The sequence below is a fragment of the Rhinolophus sinicus genome, linkage group LG05, assembly GCF_036562045.2.
Source record: "Rhinolophus sinicus isolate RSC01 linkage group LG05, ASM3656204v1, whole genome shotgun sequence".
Taxonomy (NCBI): Eukaryota; Metazoa; Chordata; class Mammalia; order Chiroptera; family Rhinolophidae; genus Rhinolophus; species Rhinolophus sinicus.
In genome coordinates, this window is record NC_133755.1 from 33,582,388 (window position 1) to 33,605,714 (window position 23,327).

Genomic DNA, 23,327 nt, shown 5'->3' on the forward strand with positions numbered 1-23,327 from the left:
GAGGGATGTGGTAAAAGATGAGAAAGAGCTCACCTTAAGTTAGAAGTGAGAACAGCAGGACGCTATATGGTAGAGCGTGAATTTGGAAGTTTACTCACAGTGTTATGGATTCGTTATTCATCCCTTGAAAAGCATTTCCTGGTATGGTGGTGATGTGTAAGTTATCACAAATTTCCCTTGAGGAATGAAATGAGAAATATTTACATTCCGAATTTCAGCTGCAAATAGGAAACTGTTGTGCATAGCAATCAGCCTGGTACTTACAGAATGAAATTAAATTCAGAGGAGAGGATCTTCGTAACATCTGGAAGCTTTCGGATGCCTGTGTTACAGATGCTCCTGTGATTTGGGCCAGGGTAGGGATGTGGGCAGACAGTAATAGTGACTGTTACACTAAGGCATAAAGATAAAAACAGTAGAAAGGCATTTTGCAAATACAGAGAAGAGAGAGGCTTCAGTGGTGGGTTAAATTGAAGCACATTTTATTACACAAGAATGGAACTCCTTTAGCGGAGTCCAGGCATCTGGGTTTCCCCCAACCGACTTCTAAATTCACCAGTCGTGGACTGTGGACAACTGCTATGAACTGCCTGGCACCTGGTGACACAGAAAGGAGGCCAGATTTCCCTTTTGCCTCTCTCTCTGGTTCCCTTCCTTACTTGTTACCCCAGCTCACCCTGAATCCTTGCCCTGTCTGTGGCTGCTGACAGCAGTGTGGGCTTAGACTACAGTGTGTACTGGGGTTGAGGGAGTGTCACTGTTTTGGGGGGTGAAAATGTTATTTAGTGAAGACAATGATTCTTAGAGAACAAGGAGCTGCAATCTTCAGATTTGGTTCTGGGATTTTCTTATATTTTTCCAAAGTGGTGAATGCTGAGATCCTTATGTGTTCTGTAGATGTTGAAGGTTTAGAAAAGCAGAACACCTGGGTTAGGAATCACTCAGCCTTGGAGCTGCTAGAGGAGCCGTGCCAATGCTGGCAGCAGCTCCTATAGGGGCCCCAGAGTAAGATGACGTGGAGCACCAGAGAGAAGATGTCCCTCCCCCACTTTCTGTGTTTTTTTTTTTTTTTTGAGGTGATGAGGGTTGTGGACTTTTCCTCCGTCAGATTTTATAAAATTTAATTAATCAGGAAGAAGAGAGAGAGGACATCTTTGTTAGAGAGATTTAAATTTTTCTGTGTGAAAAAGCGATTACTTGATCACTTGAGAAGATTCAGACTAGTGATAAATTTACAGATTGTATCAAATGACAGGAATTTTGGTATTGCTGGCAAAACAATGAACCTGCAGGGCTACAGTGTACTCATAATTCTAATTAGTGGACTTCATCAGATTTACTGGGAAATAGAAAATGATTTAGTTTATATGGCACAGTGGCTGCCTGAAGGCAATAGTTACAAAGTTTTCACTTAATGAATGAACAAATGAGATAAAGGAGAATGGTAATTCTCAACCAGGGATGGGCGTCAAATCAGAATTGCCTCTCCCACTTTCACCCATCCTCTGTCCACATCACCACCTCACCTTAGAGATCTGATTTATCTTTTTTAAACATAAATTATCTTTATCTTTATCACCACTTCTTTCTAAATCACTGCAAAGAGGTGACAGTCTTCTCAGGTGTTTGGACAGAGAAAATGTTGGGACCCACGTACAGGTACAGCACACTGGCTGCAAGAAGTGCTGATTAAATCAGAGGGCTGAAGGTGGACATTCAAATAATGCTAAATATATGGCTAAAATGATTCTTCCCAACTTTTTAATTGTTTTGATTTCCATCAGATACCCATCTTTCCGGCCCCAACTGCTTAAAAAGGAAAATTCCTCACAGGTATTTTAACCGGGGGAGATTTGTAAAAGCTGCAGGTTCGATGTAGACCAGGTTTTTGGTGTTCTGGATCAGTCTGTAAAGGGAGAGAGAAAAACAGGCCGCAGTTACTAAAGGCGTGTTGTTTGGAATGCATGAGACCATGGTCACCAGAGAATGCTTGCCGAAAATGGCGTCAACAAAATCAAGTGCTTGAGAGGAGCTCCTGAGACCCCGGGGATGGAAAGAGCATGGTAAGGGCCCGTTGGCTATTTCCAGGAAGCTCTGCTCTTAACCTTCTGCCAAGGCTACACTGTCATCTCCTGAGAGAGATTCATGTTTTTACTTCCTCTGTAGTCCAGCAGCACTTGCCCCTTGGTTGGACATACTTATAAGTTAATTGGTCTCCTTAGATAATTGGCCCATTCATAGGGAGGCCTTAGGGTAGAGTGGAAAATGCACAAGCTTTGAAGAAAGACAGGTTGGGGTTGAATCCCAGCCCTGCCATTGTCTAAGGAGCCGCATTGGTCAAGTTACCGACCTCTTTGAGTCGCCATTCCTTCCCCTGAGAAAAAGGGATATTTATTCCACTTTACAAGGTCACTGTGAGGATTAAATGACACAAGTCAGAGGAAATAAAGGCCATGCACAAATGCTCAAAAACTGTTTGTTGCTGACATCCTTAGCTTTCTAAGACTCCTGTGCAGGCAGAGTTTGCATATGCTCAGGTTGGGGCCGAGCAAGAGGCCTGGTTTAGGAGCCACATGACCTGATTTGTAGTCCCAGCTAACTTGCTGTGTGACGTCAGGCAAGTCAGTTAACCTCTTTGGGACACAAGTTCATCCTCTAAAAACTGAGTTAAGCCAGTCTTCTCTCATCCTTTATGTAAATCGGAGGAAAAGGATAATTTGGAAAGGATGATTTTAAAGAATCGATTCTAAGACATCCTAATAATGACGACAAACCCAACATATACGTGCTCAACACAGGGCTTTTACATGGTAGGTATTCGAGAACCATTTACTGAATGAATGAGTATGCTCAAACAGCCCCCAATTAACTAATCCATGATCTCTAAGCTTCTTTCCAAATTTTCCCACCACCCCAGGGTACTTCATACCCTCCCTTCCATAAGGTAAGAGCTACTTGGCAGGACTCCACAATGTCAATTTTAATTTCCAACTTTGTGTTGTGATGTTTCAGAGTTTATACAGCTCTCAGGGAGAAGCAGTTGTCACCATGGCAACCTTCAGGCCACTGCAGAGCGAGAGATTAGTGCCTGCCCAGAACTAGTAATTGCTGTAGTCTTTTCCTCTTGGATTCCTAGCAGTGGATGCTTGAATACAAATACCGAGTGGGCTCCAGCCAGTGAGAGTAATAGTGCACGGCAATAAACGATCTGTTAGCTGATGCTTACATTTCAGACAAATTGAGGAGGTTGTCAAAGGCATTAGCTTCTATCTTTTCCAGGGAATCACTCTGAGAGATTTCACTAGGGGAGAGAGAGGGAGAAAAAAACAAATGAAGAAGAAACGTGAAAGAAATGACTATGTCTGCATCATAATAGGCTGTGTATGTGGCCCAGCAACTGGGGCCTCCACTGTGCCCTTTTCCAAAAGAACGGGGATGCCCTAAGCTGTCCTCACATCATAAAGTGCCAGTGTCTCCCTTTAGGAGCACTACAACCCAGGTGCAATCGAAATGCAAGTTTCAGTAACCCCTGTTCATGTGAAAGGTTTTTCTTTGTTTTGTTTTTTTTGCCTTGTTTAGTCAGATTTTTAGAAGTGGACAGTCCCTTTTAGAAAATCTAGTCAGATTCCCTTGTTTTACAGCTTTGAAAACGGAGGTTGTTTTAAGAGGAGAGGCACCTAGTGTTTATAGGAAGATTTTAGGACCAAGATCAGGATATCTGGGTCCACAGTGCCGTCACTCTAGTGAGGTTTTAATTTGGTTTGAATTCATTGTGTCATAACCCTCCCCCTTGCCCCAAATCCTGTTCTGAGGCAATTGCACCGTGGTCAACTCCTGCACCTAGTGTCTTTCTTGGGTCGTAACTGTCTGTTTCTTTTAGTGTTTGTCTCACTCTCTTAGCAAATTAAGGACAAGGAGTATGTCCTATTCACTTGTGAATTCCTGGTGGCCTCATAATCCTGGCACATTGAGTATGAATGAATGAAATTAATGAATGAACTGATTTTTTTAAAAAAGACACAAAAGTAAAGGAACCATTTTTGCCATATTTCTACCCTCAAGCATGTAGATAATGCTAGTGTTACCCGAAAATCCCAACATAAGCTACCATTTGCTGCCAGCTGAGAAAAAAGTCTCCAATTTACAAATTGTACATTGGCGCGTTTCTAAGGTTAACTTTCAGCTGAAGCCTTTACACTTGATGAGAGCTTTAGCCCACAGCAAGACCTAGCCTAAGGCAGTTAATGTCTTTTATGAACAACACAGTAATGGATCAGCCCTGGGCTGATTCATCTTATTCCCACCTAATGGTTTGCTTATTTAACTGTGGCTGCTTTTCTCACTAGGAGGTCTTAATGCTTTAGAAGTTCTCAAAACTCAACATTCAAATTTGAGAGCAGAAGAATAAGGGTTAGGTTCAAACACAATGACATTTCTATAACCTGCAGGGATGTCTTATAATATGCACTAATTGTTAAGGAATTATTTTTAATATTCTCAGATTGCTTGCTAATATCCTAAAGAGCAGTCAGAGGTTCCTCAGGTTGCTTTGACAGCCCAATGGATTGTAAAGATCAGAGATGCTCTCTGGAAACTAAAAGGCCCCTTATATCCTTTGACTCAGACTAACATTAAGGAGGATGCTGGAATCCTGGAGGCCTGAGAAAGACCCCTTTTTGGGATCTTGGACCGTAGAAGCTGAGACCCAGGGACAAAGGGCTAAAATTACATCTGACAAAAATGTGAGATCACACTGCCTCATCAGGCTGCTTTACACTCTGATAAATGCCTTTTATCAATAAGGCTATAAATATTGTGTTTTTGTCAAATGCTTATTATATTTTAGATACAAAGATTATCTTCTCATGCACAATAAACTTTCAACACATTTTCTTCTATGTGGTTGTGACCTGAAAATGTGACATGAGGGAATAACTGCTCTAGCAGGAGAATTTTTATGATTGGAATCTATGTTTTTTCTACTTGAGAAGTTTATCATCACTTACCAAAATGCATCCAGTTCACTGAAGCAAGGTTAATTATCTCGATTTTAATGACTCTTGAAAATCATACCTTTCTTCAAAGGTCCCTAGATATTATTGTATTAAAAAGATTCAAATGTTAAGGTTTCCTAAACACAGTTTCTTTCCTAGAAAAATTATCCCCTTTCAACTATGCTTTCTCTTAGAAAAAAATTTATTATTCCAATTATGAATGTCTTTTGATATGCAGCATCTTACTTACATTTTTACGACCTCATTAAGTCCTCTGAAAGCTTGAGATGGGATTACTTTGATAGGGAGATAGGTGAGTGATCTAGAAAAGAAAAAAGGAAAGCCAAGAGTTAAGGATTTAAGATTGGGTGCCTTTTAAACTCATGGATAAAATGTGTGTGTGTGTGTGTTGTGTGTATGTGAGACTCCAGAGTTCCCAACAACTGGATTCAGGTTGAGAATTCTAACTTACATCAATAAAGAGATCTGTCACGACTTATGCTTGGTCTTTATCAAAGAATCAAAGAGTGTGTAATTTTGCAGTTAAGATCCTGAACTTTGGCGTCAGACACACCTGGGTTCAAATCCCCACTCTCTCACTACCTGGCTCTGTGACCCTGAGCATGTTATTTAAATCCTATGTTTCAGTTTCTTCACCTATAAAATTCAAATAATTCCTATTTCACAGGGTTGTTATGATGATTAATGAAGATAAGGCCTGTAAAGAACAGGGCTTGGCACCAAGAACATTGTGAATACATAGTTCTAGAGTGGCCCTGTAGGCTGGGTTGGGAGGGTGGAAAGAAGCTACGTTGGGTAGAGTGGAGAAATGACTGGTGAAAATACAATTGGAAACCAAGCAGACAGGAGAAGGGAGGATGGGCTAAGAACATACTCCACCCTCTTCAGGCAACCTGTTTCAGTATTATCCCAACTAGAGCACTTGCTCCGATGGTTAAGTCACGTGGGCAGCTCATGCCATTTTGGGAAACCCCTATAAAGCATTTCCTTCAGGCACTCGTTTATATCCAGAGGAACAATCTAAGTGTTCTTGAATTGAGATTAAAATTATGCATTATATAAGAGTTGAGAATAGAGCTATCACTCAGCAACAACAAAACTACGCGTGCTCAAGGAACCTGGGGTTAAGGTAACTCTGGAGAAAGCATCTGCCAGGCACCCTCAACCCCCAGAAGCTAACATTTATCAAGCTTCTACAGTAGTTTCAGGTTTTAGCCCAAGGATTGGCAGAGAGGAGGGGAGTGGACTGGGACGAGATGCGAATATCAGGAATGTGAGAACAGAGGTGGGAGATGCTGCCTTGTTTTTCATGTGTCTCTGCAGCAGAGACCCCGTGAGATGCCAGGAAAGAACATCTGCTCCATGAAGAGCAAATATGAATCAGTGAGATGTCTCACAGTCCCGGGAGAGAGTTACTACTGGTGTGAGGTGCTGTGTGACTGATGCACACACACTTGTAACCTTGCTTTACCCACCCGACAATGCAGTGAGGTGGCATTCCCCATTGATAGCAGAAGAAGCTGGATCACAGAGAGGTTAAATAACCTGAACAAGGTAACATGAGAGGAGACTGAGTCCAAATGTTCTTTGACCTGTGCAATATTGGGCTGGAGTGTGATTCCTAGCCTGCCCGCTCTCTTTATCCCCCAAGTTTATTGAGGAATAACTGACAAATGTAATTGTATTATTTAATGTGTACATGATGATTTGATATACACATACATTGTGGAGTGATTAATAAGAGCAAGATAATTAACACATCCTTCACCTTACATAGTTAATTTTTGTGTGTGTGTGAGTCTGTGTGTGTGTGTGTGTGTGTGTGGTGAGAACACTTAAGATCTACTGGCAGCAATTTTCAAGTATACAATACTGTTTTATTAACTATAGATACCATACTGTACATTAGGTCCTCAGAACTTACAACTGAAAGTTTGTATCCTTTGACCTATATCTTTCCATTTCTTCTCCCCCCAGCCCTTGGCAACCATTCCATTTTCTGTTTCTATGAAATCGGCTTAAAATGTTTTTGTTTTAGATTCCACATATAAGTGATAAATACCATACAGTATTTATCTTTCTCTGTCTGGCTTATTTTACTTAGCATAATGCCCTCCAGGTTCATTCCAAGCTGTCACAAATGGCAAGATTTCCTTCTTTTTTATGACGGAAAATATTCCTGTGCGTGTGTTTGTGTGTCACATTTTCTTTATCCATTCATCTGTTGAAGGACATTTAGATTGTTTCCATGTCTTGGCTGTTATGAATAATGCTGCAGTTAACTAGGGAATGCAGATATCTCTTCGAGATAGTGGTTTCATTTCCTTTGGATATATACCCAGGTAACCCTCTCTCTCTCTCAGTGAGCATGGTGGAGGGACCACCTTGCTTCTCTTGAGAGAAGGCATGTCACACTCTCGCTATTACTCCTGCAATGCAGCTTACGAGCAGTTCCTCTCTAGGGGCTGATGCAAAGAAGTTTCATTTCAGGAAAACACTTTCCCTCAGTAGTCTCTTAGAGCTGGTACAACCTTGGGGAAGTGATCCAAACTTGGTCTTCTGAATCTATTCCTGAAGACAGCCCCATCAAGCACATCGTTCAATACTCAAACTTATTTACCAGGGCATCCGAGAGGAACAGGGACAGTGGGGGAGAAATCTTCTTACGATGGCATGTTTGCTTCCTATATTTCTTCTGGAATCATGTCTGCTTGGCTTACTGATTAAAAACACAGTTTTATAGCTCTCTGCACTGCCGAGTCAATAAATTTCCAGAAGAGAAAGCTGTATTCTACTGTACCCCATGCAACATCAATAAAACTGACAGCCAAATTCTGATTCCAGAATCTTTATTGCTGGGGATAATGCAGTGCAGAACATATTTTGGAGAGTGTTTACATAAAAGCTTAAGCTGAACCCTTCAGAGCCCTTTATTCATGCAAATGGAGAGCAGAAGCTGGAACCTCTCGGGCAGGCAGCCTCCTCCTCCATAAGGGAGCACAGTGTGGCTCTCAGGAGAGCAGTTTGGCTCCGATTGGACCCGGTTGGTTGTTGGAGCTTTTGATTGATGTAGCGATGAAGGATGAGGCGCAAAGGTCGGACAGAAGAGAGAGAAGCTGTAGACCCTGCACTGGCTGTCCCCAAAGACTAGGAACAGCCCTGGTGCAAGATGAAATTTGGCACCTGATGTTGATGCCGCAGAGCAGGAAAGGCAGAGTGAGAGTTCCCACTGGGATCAAAAAGCCACTGAGCCCACAACAGGGGGCTTTGTGCGTGTGGCTAGGGCAAGATGGAGGCCTGGCGGCCAGAGAATGGGGAGAGGGCAGGAGCAGCAAGCTTTTCACAGCAGATGTGTTCTCATGAAGCAAGTTGGAGAATGTGGTTCTATGAATCCAAACGGTTTTTTCCACTGGCTTATATCTTTATTATAGAGATGGCATGTCTTCGCTTCTGACGTGTCTTTAATTGGCAGCAGATCCTAAGCAGTCAGGTGTCTGTCTCCTGTATTTAAACATGTTCACATGGCCCACTGTTTGTTCATAATCACTTGAATGTCCTCCCTTTGAAGGTGCTTTCTTCTTTGATGGATGCGTCTGTGATTCTTTCCACGAAGCCAGAAACTTTTGGCAATGTAAATGATTGTCTCAATTACCCCCGCTATTCTGCTCCTGCATACATCCCAGAGAAATTCTCACTCTGATACTTAAGGGAAACTGTGCAAGGATTTCTGCACAGCATTGTGGCATCGGGTGGGTTGGAGGCAACCTGGATGTCCACTACTGAGAGAGGGGATGATAACAGGTGGACAATACACACTGAACCAATTGGTCAGCTGTTAGAAGTAAGGGTCTAAAGGCACAGAGAGCAGCATCGTAAATCTTAGAATCATGGTGCTAAGAGAAACAAGTAAGAAATTATATATATATATATATATACACACACACACACACACACACACACACATATATATATATATATATATATATATATATATATATATATATATATATATATAAAATGCTACTTGCAGAATTAAAAAACATGTATACCAAACATTAGACATTTTAAAAGAAGACATATCAACATACATTAGTATGGTTGCCTATGATGAGTCGAAAGAAAGTAGAAGGGGATAAAATAAATAACTGAAAACAGAGAGACATTGGGACTTTGAATAGACTGATGATAATGTGACTTGAGTGACGAAATATGATCAACTTAACTCTCTGTACCTAAGAGACAAACGGATAAGCAAAGAAGTTCTATTTTGATGTATTGAGTTCTCCCCTTCTTCCCTTCCCTCCCTCCTTCCTCCTTTTCTTCCTTTCATTTTTTGAAGTTAGACCTATGTGTATTCCAACAATTTTGTGAACTTCAGGAACTCTTGTGGAAAGGTCTAGTTGGTGATACAGAGCAGAAGCCAAGGGGAACCAGTGGGAAAAAAAGCCAACGGCAAGGACACTTCAGCGGCTCAGCTGTCCAGGGACAAGAAAGGGCCTGAAAACTATGCATAAAACAAAGAAAAACAAAAGAGGGACAGAGCCTTTTCTGTCTCAGACCAAGAGGGTGACACTCCCAAATTGTGCATCGCAGGGGGTTGGTAAAGAAGCAGCATTGGTGGGCGAATGTGTGGTCGAACTTGCAGGGTGGAAAGTTCTCTCTGCCTCTAGAAAAGTGAGTTGAGATGGCTGTGGAACCAAGCAGCTGCTTATATTTATTACATTTTCACAGTCCTTTTCACAGTTTTTAAGCTTTGATTTCTAAATGAATGGATGATGTAGCACAGGTGCCACATGGATTATGGCCATCTCACCTTGGCCAAGTGGGTTGGCCACAAATGTTGAAACAAATAGCTAGATTAGATGACAAAGCCTGCCTAAGTTTCATCATTTCTGGAACCTCCCTCTACTCGTGAAGACAAGAGTCCAACAAATGAAGACATACCCAGTAATGAAGTTACCAAATAGATCAACGCATTTAACAGCACAAAGATTTAAAATCATTTGGAAAAGTCCAGACATTCGCATGATCAAAAGGTACTTCATTCCTCAACCCTTCTACCTGTGGGTTAAGGTAGAAGCAGGAGCAGTCTCTACCCCTTGGGATTGGAATGAAGCACTCCCCCAAGTTCTGGGACCTTGTAATTGGTGATGACTCTGGTGATGCCCTGGGTCTCTCTACATTGTGTACACTGAGCGCAACACTATTTGGGGCAGGAGGGCACCTGCAGTGCCTCGAGTTACCCTTGCTTCCCCCCAAACCATGTCGGTGCTTGTTTTTGCCTTGCTTCCTTATCCTGTAGCCTTTCTGGTCACCCCAGTGTCCATGTAGGAGTGGAGCCCCTGCCCTGCCTTTTTCTCAGAAAAACCCAGATCCCAATCCCTGTATCTCTGCCCCTTAGAGGACACTGCTGACCCAGACAGTTCCTAGTTACTGTCTGGTTAGGATCCACGTAGTATCTCTCACTGATGGGTTCTAACTTTCCAACTGGGCATCTTGGCACAGACGGGGCTACCCTGTGCTGGGGCTACCCAGTGCAGTTGGGTTAGTTGCTGTCGTGGGCTGCCAAAATCACCATTTGGGAATGAGGCACTAATTCCCCCAGTTGCTGGGAGAGTGGATGGCTACAACTCTCAACTGGGTTGCTCTCCTGGAATAACCCTCAGCCTAAGATTGCCACCTCACCCAAGATCACATCTTCTCTTCTGGGCAGTCCTCATCCAATGACTGGCTAGTGAAGAGAAGAAAGGCCCGGCCCCTTTGTCTCAAGGAGGGACAGCTCAGAAAGCCTTCCCACCTTCAGAACTCCTTTCCATCAATTCTTTCACCTGGGTGGGCCACTGACCCAGTACCCTTTCCAGCCAACCCCAGTTGCCAAGCCCCAGTGCATCCTGTGGCAGAGCCCAGCACCAGAGGCTCTGCTTACAGATAAGCAAATAGCATCCAGATAAACCCAATCACCTTGAAGTGGATGGTGCCACATTATCAGAGGTCCCTAATTATTCCTATAGTTTGTAGAATACTCAAGGGTGGGCCTTGAGGCCTCTTCTTTCCTCTTCCCAGTTAAATAACACAGATGACGTTCAAAGGAGCCCATCTGCCCAGCTCACTGGCTTGTTAATGAACCCTTAAAATAATGTTACCTAGAGAGCTTCAGATTCAGGAGGGGCTGTGTTCCCCTTTGATGAAACCCGATTTGGAAATCCCTACTTACACCAAAACCATCAATTGGGAGACATTTGCATTATCAAAAGGTTCTTTGTTCTACAGAAGGATTCCATGAAAGGTTCCTTTAAATGGCAAACTCCCTAGGTGAATGGAAAATATGGTTCAATTGACACATTTTCTCCTTTTAAAGAGGAGGTCCATTGCGTAAAGCCAATGACAATTGTAAGTTCCACACCTGCTCTTGGTTTTTAAGAGCTTGGAGTACACAGGTGGTTTCCAGGGCAGGACCACCTTCTCAAACCCACAGGCTAAGCAGGATTACAGGGAGAGCCGAGGAAGAGATCTGGCACCAACCTGAGTTCTAGAAGCCTGGGTGGGACCTTTGGTCACCTTGTTGGAGATTTTACCTCTCTTTCTGCCCAGCATGGCAGAAGTGAAATATTTTTATTCACTTCCCTCTAATTGTTTAGAAAAGCCATCTATATTATTGACCTAAGAAAGCTACAAACATCCATCCATCTTTCACAGACGATTAGTTTATTGCTAGTGCTACACTCCCTGAATTTTAAAACACTACAAAATCAAAGGGACAGAAAAAGAGAGAAACAAAAGATGGCCAAAGCCTTTTTTGTTGTTGCCTTAATGAACTTGTTGAAATGGGAGGGAGAAGCATTACTTTATTTACATTCAGAAGAATGTTAATGTTTTTGTATTTATTTATTTATTATGCAGGATCTTGTTCTACATTTAACAGAGACTTAAGAAATGCTGTGTTCTTTGTGAAGCTGCTCAGTAATGACAATAAACTCGCTTTCGTCTTGGAATGAAATAGATGGCTTTCCCTTTTCCGAATGATTTTAAATCTTTGTGCTGTTCAATGCATTGATGTATTTGGTAACTTCATTACTGGGTATGTCTTCATTTGCTAGTTTCTTGTCTGCAGCATTTACTTAGAGGGAGCTGAGAATTCGATGGTAACTGAAATATGAAGTAAATATAAATGGACAGCCGATACGTTAAGTTTTACATCAGAAAATTTTGGAATGAGCCTTAACCATACACCCAGGTAGTTTTGCCTATGGCTTGACTACTCCTTTAAGCACTTACTGTATTAGGCTGTCAGAGGGAAAGGGCTGCTTGCAGGTGGTTTGGGCCAACCTTTCACTTCACAGATGAAGAATCTTAAGTTTGAAAAAGTGAAATGACTTCCCTGAAACCACATGGCAATTCAGTGGCAGATCTGGACTGGCTCATGGGTCACTTCATCCCGGGTCCCCTGCTGTGTCCACTCATCACACTACACCAGTCGTCTTCCTTTAGGGGTTTGTTCACTCACCCTGCTGCACAATCCTCGGGTTCTCAGGTGAAAACCTGACTGTCTGACGCAGCCACCAGCTTCTTGAGGGCGCGTGCTCACGGTCTTCAACTTCAAAGATGCGGCTCAAATTCCTGTTCCTTCATGAAGCTTCTGAGCCTACCAGAGTGGTTTTTCTTTCTCTCCTTGGTTCTCCTCAGTGCTTAATGACTACAGAACTTTTTAAAACTCCACTGTTATCTGAAATTTTACCAGGTACCCTGTATTCCATGAAATGCCCAGTCTCTGGTAGATTCTGCCTTCACACATCTCTTGCTTCCATTCCCTGTATCTCTTTCCCACTGCCACTCTTCTGGGCCATTCTTTTCTCTGCCTCAACTATTCTGTGATCCCCGAATTGGTTTTCCCTGACTATCCTGGGTTTCCCCTGCTTGGTCTAGATTACTCTTCCTGCCAACATTGACCATATCCCTCTTAAACTCAGATATCTTCTGTGCCCGCTCTTGGCCTGTTTACTTATCTACAAATGTCTCAGCCTTGTATTCAAGGCCCTGCAAATAAAGGCTCAGACTTCATTTGCCAGTCCTGTCACCCACTGTTCCCCTTCTATGACTAGGACACTAAACGTGTGCTGTCCAGTACCACAGCCACTAGCCACATGTGGCCACTGGGCGCTTGAAATACGGTCCAAATGGAGATGCCCTGTAAGTGTACAATACACACCAGCTGCTGAAGACTTGGCAAGAAAAAGAATATCAGGTGTCTCAGTAATTTTTATATGGATCATATATTGAAAGACTATTTTGTACATATGGAATTAAGTATTTTATTAAAATTAATGTCACCTTTCAAGAACTTTTAAAATGTGGCCATTAAAAAAATAAGAATTGCACATGTGCCTCACATGATATGGCTACTGGACAGGGCTTCCCTGGGCAAATCAGACTGTGGTGTCTCCTGACTTGCCTCAGGCTTTCCTGCCTTTGTTCATACTGTCTCCACCATCTGGCATCTCACACTTGTCTGCTGGCCTCATTCTGCCCTTGGTTAAAGGTTTAGCTCAGGCGCCACATACTTAGAGGTATGTGTCTTCATCACCGCTTGCATGTGCTTTCTGTCTGGAAGCAGAACAGTGCGGTGTGAAGAGTGTCGTTCCTGGAGCCGGGCTGCCTGAGTGCAAATCATCACTTCATTCCATGTCTACAAAATGGTGATGATACCAACTACCCCAGGGATTTGTGAGAGTAAATAAGAAAATGTTTATATAATGCTGCTATAGCATCTTGCACAAGATAAGAGCTCAAGAAGTGCTTTTAATTCTTAGCTGCTCCCTGAGAAACATTCAAGCTCCCCCACTTATGCCTAATGACAACTCGACTTCCTGGTCGGGGGTATGTAGGGTGGGTTCAGTACTTTGGAGTGGACTCTTCTGTGTGTCACAGGTCATCCTTCTGCTTATAAAACTGTGACTTGTCCCTGACTCCTGACTATCTGCTGATTATACATAGGAGAACTGAGAGGAAGGGTAAACACTCCCACTTGGCACCTTTCTTTTTGGTTCTGGTATTTCTTATAGGTCTCACCCAATAGCTTTCAAAGACACTATGAAGAACAACCTTGCATTAAGTATTTCAACTCCAGGGAGCCCCTCTGCAAGGTTCACATTTGCTCATTGATCCTAAACAGTCCAGTCAGTTGGAACTCTCCCCTCAGAAAGTGCAGTTTGAGGGACTGCCCTCCAAGACAGCCTGAGCACCTGAGAAGCTGCGAGGTGTGTATGAAGTACAATGTGAACTAAGATGGTCAAGAAGATTCCTGGATAATGGATTTTCCAAATCATTTGTGCTATAACTAAATTAAAAATATAAAGCCTCAGAGGAAAATGGTAAATACGTTGAAGCCCTTATTCAAAACCCATTTAAAGTTTTCTAAACACACAAAGCAAAATGATGCAATCTTTACCCCTTAAACCAGAATTCTTCTAGCAATAATATAACATGACAAGAATAACTCTGGTAAATAAAACTGCATGTTGAATTCTCCCCAGGGAATGTCGGCATCATCTGTAATGATTTCTCAAAAGTATTTTTTAGGAGCAGAGAATATTATGTTGTCAGGGCACTGACATTGCAGATATGCTTCAGGAAGCTCCTTCATTACAAGCGTCTGTTTCCAGACACTTAAAAACTTTCTTATTTTGTTTTTAGTGAGTCTGTAAAAGCTGGTTACAACTGATATGCCACATACTTTTAATTAATCTGAGGATGGGTTTGAAGTGCTGAAAATTACTGGCATGTATGTGTACCTTCTGGTACACACCAATTTGTGTGGTTGCCTGGCTCAGAAATTTCCTTTCTCTGGAAGCATCTTATTGGCTGTGCTCCTATGTTTCTGCCTTGGGGGTGGGGCAGGGGGAGGCAATCAGATTCTTTCTCTTGGGAATTTAAAACTTGTAATAGACACACAGAAGGCATCTTTGGAGCTGATTCATGGTAAAGGTGGAATCTAGAGAGAAATTCCCTGACCTCTTGCTGTTAAAATTCAGATTCTCTCTGGATCTTGCCTGTATCCTTCTACCTCCTCATTCTTCTAGTAAGTTCATCTCTTACGATTAAGTTTGTCAGTTGATTTCTGGTGCTTGCAAATGATAAAAGGCTTAGAGCCCCACCCAAGGTTTTCAGTGGAAGTGGTCCACTGTCCTGCTGATGTTCCATAGCACAGACAGGCTATGTGCTGGTGGTCAGCGAGACAGCAGAAGACTTTCAGTAGTGATTTCCCAGAGGCTTTTCTAAGCTGGTGTCAAAAGCCAGGACTGAGCTTATGGGATAACTGTGTCAGCCCGGCTAGCCCTATAGAGAGTGGGGCTTAAAGAAATACAGCTCAAACACCTCCGCCAGGGTTTCTTTGTTACTGTGGCAAGAAGGGATGGCCCCCTTCTCTGAACTTCTACCAGATTTTGTTTACAACCTTTATCTGGCCTTTATCACCGTCCACTTTTCCTTGTACCCATCTGAGAACTGGTCCACTCTCTCCTACCATCTGAAGACTGTCACTGGACCCTGCACGTTGACCTTTCCATTTCAGTATTTTGTTCCTGAGTGGTCAACAAGCCTGACCTGAAGGTTGTCTGTGTGTCCAGCCTGAAGCTTAGGGATGGAGAATGGGGAAAGGAAAGTATGCCAAATGGGCTTGGCTGCTCTCGCTGGGCAGGTAGGAGTGACCCAACTGAATGATAGGAAAAAGCCTATAATTAGGTCTAAAGTGTTTGAGAGGCAGCTCAGCCTGAGGTGAAAAGAACAGCATATGAGAATATTGAGCTCTGCTATTTTGGGATTCTGACTTACCTTCCAGCTTGAGAAGACCTAGTGGGTCATTTTCTCTAACAGAAACAAACCTATGCCATTAAGTTTGCCCCTTGGATGATGGATATTTACTGTTCAACCTCACACGCCTATATGGGCTATGGGTTTTCAGTCTTCTCTGAATCGTTAGATTGTTACATTAATACTTCGCAGTTATGTGAAACCTTTATTTCTGATTACTTTTGGTTCTGTTGTCTTCTTTACCTTCACCACACTCAGGGACAGGAACCATCGCACTCCTTTTAAAGGCAGCACAGAGGTTTTATCACTAGCTTGAACCCACAGTGCAAACTGGGGAAAGGGGACCTGGTGCTAGAACCCAGGGCTACCTGGTCTACGTCCTGCTGATCAGGTCAGATAATTTGGGGGCTGTGTTAGTGCTGGACCCTCCCCTGTTGTACTGGAGCCATCCCATCCCTGTGGGCTCAGAAATGCTATCTGTTGCTCAGAAACGCTGTTGCTCACGAGGTAGAATTAGGAACCCAGGAGTCACCTCATTTCATCCAAGTCAAGGACAAATTTATTAGCAGCAAGGGATAAAGCCTTCATTCTGAAAGTTGAGTTTTAGTTATAAATTGGATGGTTCTGATTTGGCTCAGGTGGTATTACAGAGCTTGGCTCAGGGCCACACGGAGAGCAGTTGTGAGTGGTTTGCTGGCTGGGAGGTGGTTGCATCTCCCAGTGAGGCAGAAGCTGGGAGTAAATGAAGACCATATAGAGAAGCTGCTAGAAGCTGTCCACTAAGTCAGGGAACCCACCTGCCTGGTGGGTGGGATTATTTTAATTCCCTTCTTAAGAAAAAATAGCTGGTGGAAAATTTGCTAAAATCTGCATTAAATGTGATTTTTCACACACCGAGGGGGGCTGCCAGAACAGAACACATATGCTCCCGTGGAGCCAGCCCTCGTGGGTCTGGAAGTGAGCAGCAGGGCCTCTCCCCGCCACCGTGACTCAACTGGCTTCAACATTCCTTGTGTGAGATCAGAGATACATGTGGCCAAGACACTTTCTGGCGCAGCTACCCTGGGACATTATATTTTGGAAAGAAAGCGTTTAGGCCTCATTTCAAGACATGAAAAGAAGCCAAATTGAGGGGCTTAGAAAGAAGATAAAGGTGAGGAGAGGAGCGGAACTAGAGCCTTGAATGAACTGACACTGATTTTGAAAGTAAAAAAAGAAAAGAAAAAAAAGAAGAAGAAGAAGGCAGAAAAAACCCAAGGAATTATTATTGCTCTCCAAGGGGTTCGCTGGATCCAGTGCCAAAGGGATCTTTTGGCTCTACACTTCCACTGAGATTTTGGGAACTCTATTGCTGGCTTTTTAGTGTCCCACTAGGGGCCATCATTCACTTTCCCCAAAAGGATGATTTTTTAAACTAATAAAATCTGGTTCTTGCAAAGCTTTCCCCAAGGAGCCTGTTTCTAGGTACACCCGGGCTTAAGAACTGCATTGAAGGTATAGCTGGGGGAGCCCAGTCAGAGCTGAAGTCAAGATCAGTCACTGCCTGGGGCCAGTGCTTTCTTTGTAGGGGCAAGGGGTAGGGAGGTAGGATATGAGCTTTCTAATTTATGAGAGCTGTTTTGGTCTGGCCAACTTTAGGGAAACTGAGACTAGGGCCCAGCTGTCCTACTTACAAGGTCTTGGTGTGTTTCCCTCTGTCCTATGGGCTCCTGTGTGGTGTTCCGGACCAGGAACCCATCGGTCTCGATTCAGGCTGCCTTGGTGGTTGGTTTGTTTGTTTTAATGGATCCTGGGCTGGGGATTGATTTTTTTTTGCTTTCTGATGAGTGAATTAAAATAAACAGACATTAAAAATTAAAACAATCTGGATGGGGCATATTCATATAGGTAAGCTTCCGGTCTTGCTTCTCTGAAACTGATATGGCCAGTTCACAGGACAGAGTGGGGGGAGGTCTGCAAAATCTGGGACCTGGATGTTGGTTGACATAACATAGAGATCTCCCTCTACAACCCACAGTACACCCTTAATCTCCATTCTTTAGATTTTTAAAATAACATTTAGATGTGGCACATGCTAAGATATGTGTCCTTTTGGCATTGGTTCATTGTTCCTTTCAGCTGTCTACTCAGTTTGATCATCATGTATGTAGCTCAGTAAAAATTTTAATCAAACTACCTGAGAAATTCTGGGAATCCTGAGTTGAATAAGACCTCTTCAAGTGGTTTTCACTTTAGCATAATGATTCAAATCCAAGGGCAGGGGGTATGGATGTTACCCTCAGGGGGCATTTGGCAAATGTCCACAGGTATTTTCGGTTGTCACAATTTGGGAGGGCAGTGCTGTTGGCATCTAGTGGGAAAAGGCCAGGGATGCTGTTGAGCTTCCCACAGGGTACAAAGCAGCCCCCACAACAAATGATTATCTGACCTGAAATGTCAATTGTGCTGAGGTTGAGAAATCCTGCTATAGCAGAAGAGGTACATACTGTGGTGGCATATACGCAAAAATATATGTGAGTACAGGGTATCAAAGCAAGTGTGTGTGTCTGGGAGGGAGGGGACATTGGGGAAAGATTCATGGGGAAGTGACTATAAATCATGATTTTTACTTAATGGCTTTGTAACTGTCCAAGAATGATTTTGATTGAAAGTTTATTAAGAACAACACAGTGGGCTTTTTCTTTTCTTTTTTTTTTGCACAACCCTCTGGGTAATTTAATCAACTATTTTTGATGACTTTATATCTTTCCTAAAAAAAATTCCACCAGAGAGCCTGGGAGAGGCATAAAAAGAGAAGAATACATTCAACCTTATTCTGTGCTTCTTTAGTCTGCTATAACCTATGGACTCTTCTTCCCTTCTTTCCTTCAAGGTTCAGCCTCATGACCCCTGGCCCCTGAAGTTTTCCTTTGGAGATTTCAGTCCGTGGTGAGTGGTCTACTCTACTCTCTGCTTTCCTTTGAGCCTCATTGCCTCTCTCCCTATGTCCACCAGTCTCCTGGGTGTGTTTCCACCTTTCCTGAGGGCTCCTGAAGGTCAGGGACAATGCCCTTCTCTTGTACATCCCTCCACAACATTGAACCCTGTTCTGGACCCGGATTCCCACTGAAGTTGGAAGAAGGATAAAGACATTCAGGAAAGATGTCAGAATACCAACATATTCCTGTAACATTGGCTCATGGATGCAGCACATTTTATTCTGCCACCATCTCTGGATCGTGTCTTATAATAAAGTCTAAAAGTTTAATCTCGTTCAGTAGAAACAACATGCAAAAAATAAATTGCCATAATTATTATTAGCGTTTTTCTTACGGATTTTTCTGAAGCTGTTTCCATATCAAGCAAATCAACCTTTCTGTTGTCATAGAGACAAAGATCTTTTTATAACCATGGGCAAGGTGAGACTTTTTTTTTTTCCTCTCCCTTCAAGTTGTCTGGAACTAATAAGAAAAGGAAAACCAATTTTTAAAATCAATTTTTTTCCATTACTCTGTTATTCCCCAATTAAAACGAGTGAAAATTTGGGAGGCTATTTTTTGTATCACATTGTAGATTTTAAATACCTAAGTTTTAATAAAATATGGGAGAGGAGGAAAGATATGAACAATTGAAGGATACCATTTTCAAAATTTGCAAGCATTGGACTTGTCAGTGATAAGTAATTATAATACAATCCATGGTCCTTCTTTATTTCTTTTCAACCAGATAGTTAGAGGTCTTAAAAGACAGGACTACCAGGGCCTGAAATGATTAAAACATAAGCCAGCATCTACTGAGGGGCTAATGATGAAGTCTAAGGTTTTCTATGGGACTCGCCTCCTCCAACCCCCAGAACCACGAGTACTGCTCTTCTCTCTGCTGAGTCAAACCCTGTGGATAACTTAGTGCGAGAGCACATCCCTCTTCGTCTGGAACCCTCATCTCATAATTTCTGTTCTTTGCTTTTTGTGAACTCCTGATAACTTGTTATCCATAGCATTTGTCTGTCTTGTAATGACTATTTACATTTCATTCATTCATCGTTAAGAGGATTTTAGCATGAACCTGTTCTCTTTTCTTGTCCTTCGCATCAGTGTTGAATTACACCTTTACCCAACTGCCTTCTTCCCCCAGGACTCAGAAGTCTCCCTACTTTTTCTAAGATGAACCCTTGCCCTGTGATCTGACACTGATGCTCTCCCCCCACCCACATTGAGGTCCGACTCCATCAAGTATGATTCCTCCCCAACCCTCGTATTGTCAGTGTCCGTCCTTCTGCATGGATTCCTTCCCTTATTCCTCTTTGAAGAAAAAAAACACACAACGATCTCAATCCTGTTTATTTTCTATATGTCTCAGAGTTTGGTGTTTTAATTTGATTTCAGCTGCCTTTTGCAATAAACAGGTATTGTGTATGTGTGTGTGGGGGAGGGGATGGGCTGGGATGGAGGAGGGGAGTATATGGCACAAGGAAGTTTAAAACGTACTTCTTCCTTTGCAGAAGGTTATAGCCTCCTTGGAGAGCAATACCTTGGTTTTCAAACCTTAGCATGCATCAGATAACCTGGGGAGTTTGTTAAAATATAGATTGCTGGGCCACACTCTCAGAGGTTCTGATTCAGTGGATGGGGCTGAGGCCTGAGAGTGTGCATTTCTAACGTTTCCCAGGAGATGCTCATGCTGCTCCTCTGGGACCACACTTTGAGGAACATTGCCTTAAAGTAACTACCCCCTCCTCCTCATGCATCTCTCTTGTCATATGGAAATTGAAGTCACCGTATCCTGCTGAAAAAGTTATTCTGTTTGGGCCTTTATCAGCTTCCCTTCCATAGGGTTGTCACTGGAAGGATGAGGTGATCTCTCAATTGTCTGATCCTCAGGAAGGCCGACCTTGGGAGGGTCAGCATGTGTGTTGACCTAAGGGGTCTAAATGTCTAGGAGAAGATCCTCCTGGTGTGGATGCCAAGATAGTGCACGTGAAAGGAGGAAGTCAGGGATTCTGCAGGATCCCACAGGGATGGCAGAGAGCTTCAGGGCCTGGACAGCCAGCTCCTCTTTGGGAGCAGGTGGAGCCAGCTTCAGTATGCTGACAGTCTTACATCGTGCCTGCTTCTTCCCACCTCCACCCCCAGACCTAGTCAGCACTATAAAATCTTTTTGAGGGGCTCTAGGTGTCTCTAAACTGCACTGTGGGGCAACAAGAGCAGTTGTTTTGTTTTGTTCTTTTCACTTCAGTCTTCTCCAGGAAAGGGGTACCCTCCTGAGGCCACCATGGGTGTGGCAGCAGGAATTATTGAGAGATCTCAGTGAAAAGCTGAATCTGAAAGGAGTTGGGACTTGGGCCACCCATTCCTACCTCCCACCAGGGGGTTCTCCACTAAGTGCCAACTTTGGAGAAGCTGGGAAAATTGTGTATCGAAAGTAAGGGGTAATTTTCTTACTAAGAAAGCCCATATAAAACGATAATTAACAGATGAAGTGCCGTCTTTGCTACTCAAGAGCCATGGGACCTTGGGTAGGTTATTCCAGCTCTTTGGATCTCAGTATCTTGTAATCTGTATGATAAGTACCAGGCAAGTAAGAAAGGCTGTTAGTGGCACAGTCATTCATAAGAGCAAGATGAGAGGCTTCTCACAGAAGGGCAAGGGACTTGGAAGGCAGTTTCCGTGGGTTTGTTGATCGATTGAAGCAAATTCTGTCAGCATGGTCCTCACCTTCAGGGAACTGAGCTGACAAGATAATTAATGGAAACTAATTAATATAAACTCCTCAACCTTTAAACTGTATCTGTCCACCACAAATATTCCCTGAAGGCCACTAAGTCTTCCAGGGGAGAAGTTCAGCCGCTAAGGAGGGAGGGGAGCCCCTCTGTGAAGCGGGCCTCTGACAGACACTGAGGGCCCAGAGAAATTCGGGGAAGGGGTCTTTTCCTCCCCTCAGCATGGAATTCCATCTAGAACATAACCAAGACCTCCACCAGCCTGGTGCTGTTCGGATACTTTTATAGTAGTACACTTCTTTTTTCTCCTTTTCTCTTTTAACCACTTTATTGAAATATAATTCATATAGCATAAAATCCACCCATTTAAAGTGTATAATGCAGATTTTAGTATATTCATAGACTTGTGCAACCACCACCACAATCTAAGTTTAGATCAGTTTTGTCACCCCAAAAAGCCACACCCATTAGCAGTCACCAGGCCTTCACCCCCACCTGGCAGCTACTAATCTACTTTTCGCCTATCTGGACATTTCATATAAATAGAATTATATTATATGTGGTACCTTTTACTAAATTGAAGAAGGGAGATGTACGTGGTGACATTGATGCACTAATACTAAAGTCCCCCTTCTCCTCTTCTCCTCATCATTTCAGCAAACACCTGCCGGCTGATGTATACAGTCCCTTAACTACTTCTGTGAGTGTGGGGGTGGCGGCGATGTGCCAGAGGTGGGCACAAGGCCTTCCGCTGATTAGGCGACCAGACTGAAATGCAGGTCCGTCTGGGACAGGGGTGGAGCCCTCGCTTGTATACTCACTAAGGTGTAGGGGGGCACTGGCTGGGGGAGGCGGCTCCCCAGCAGCTCCTGTTGAGTGACCAGGTCATCCCTGGCCACAGGGCCTAACACTCCGTTTCTAGAGGACCACAGGGTGCCAGAGCCCACAGTAACTTTCACCAACCTGCCCGACTCAAGGCTCACAGACCACGCAAGACTTCTCTGAGCAGAGACAGCTGCTGACTGAGGAGCATCACACCCTGGCCCCTCCCGCAGTGGCAGGGTGCGAGACCTTCTTTCCTCTGTGGCTTCTGGATAGTTCCACACCCCTTGCCGCGGCCCCAAAGGAGAAAGGGTGGACCTGGGGCCCACTAGAGGCTGGAGGATGCGCCAGCAGGTGGGGCCCAAATCCACGGTTCCGCACGGGGTGGTATGGTAAAGACAGCCCCCACGCTTTGGCTTCTCCTCACCCTAAAAGGTGGTCGAGTTTGAAAGGGCGAAGCGTCCTTTCCCAAGCTTCCAGGTAAAGGGGGCCAGAGGAGGGAGGAAAGGTGACCCGGAGCGAGTGAGGATCCCGGGTCGGAGGCACAGTGTACTCACAGTCGGGTGAGGCCGGCCCGCGGGCCAGGGCAGCGCAGGGCGCCGTCCGGAGGGCAGCTGCAGGGCTCGGGGCACTGCGCCCCCGGCAGCGCCCGTGGCAGTATCGGTGGCAGCAGCAGCAGTAGCCCCAGCAGAGACCTCAGCACCGGGGACCGCCGCCCCATGGCCAGAGAGCCAGAGTGCGGGCTCCCGCGGCTGGGCGGGTGCCTCGGACAGCTCCCGAGTGTGGCCCGCAGCCCTCTCCCCGCCCCTTGGCCTGTTCTCCCACCCCCTCCCGCGCCGCCTGCCCCTGTTCTCCCCCCTACGGGGCTGAAACTCTGCCTTGACATGGGACAGTGTGACCCCATCATTTCCTTTCTGCTGCTTTTCCTGGACTGCCCTGTCCCCTATGTCTGCAAATAGCTCTCGTTCTAGGAGGTAGAGTGTAGT

The 23,327-nt window shown here is 44.0% G+C and overlaps 1 protein-coding gene across 1 annotated transcript in view; it reads right to left on the reverse strand.

Moving 5' to 3' along the window:
• The window catches only part of LHCGR (luteinizing hormone/choriogonadotropin receptor), a 51,826-nt gene extending 28,700 nt beyond the window's left edge, over positions 1-23,126 (reverse strand). The window contains exons 1-6 of the mRNA XM_019719178.2: positions 22,899-23,126; positions 5,245-5,316; positions 3,227-3,301; positions 1,832-1,906; positions 265-339; positions 99-176 (exon numbers count right to left, since the gene is read on the reverse strand). Of these exons, the coding sequence (XP_019574737.2) occupies positions 99-176; positions 265-339; positions 1,832-1,906; positions 3,227-3,301; positions 5,245-5,316; positions 22,899-23,062 (539 nt within the window). The 5' untranslated portion in view covers positions 23,063-23,126. The remainder of the gene's footprint in view (positions 1-98; positions 177-264; positions 340-1,831; positions 1,907-3,226; positions 3,302-5,244; positions 5,317-22,898) is intronic.
• Between the last annotated feature and the right edge of the window lie 201 nt (positions 23,127-23,327).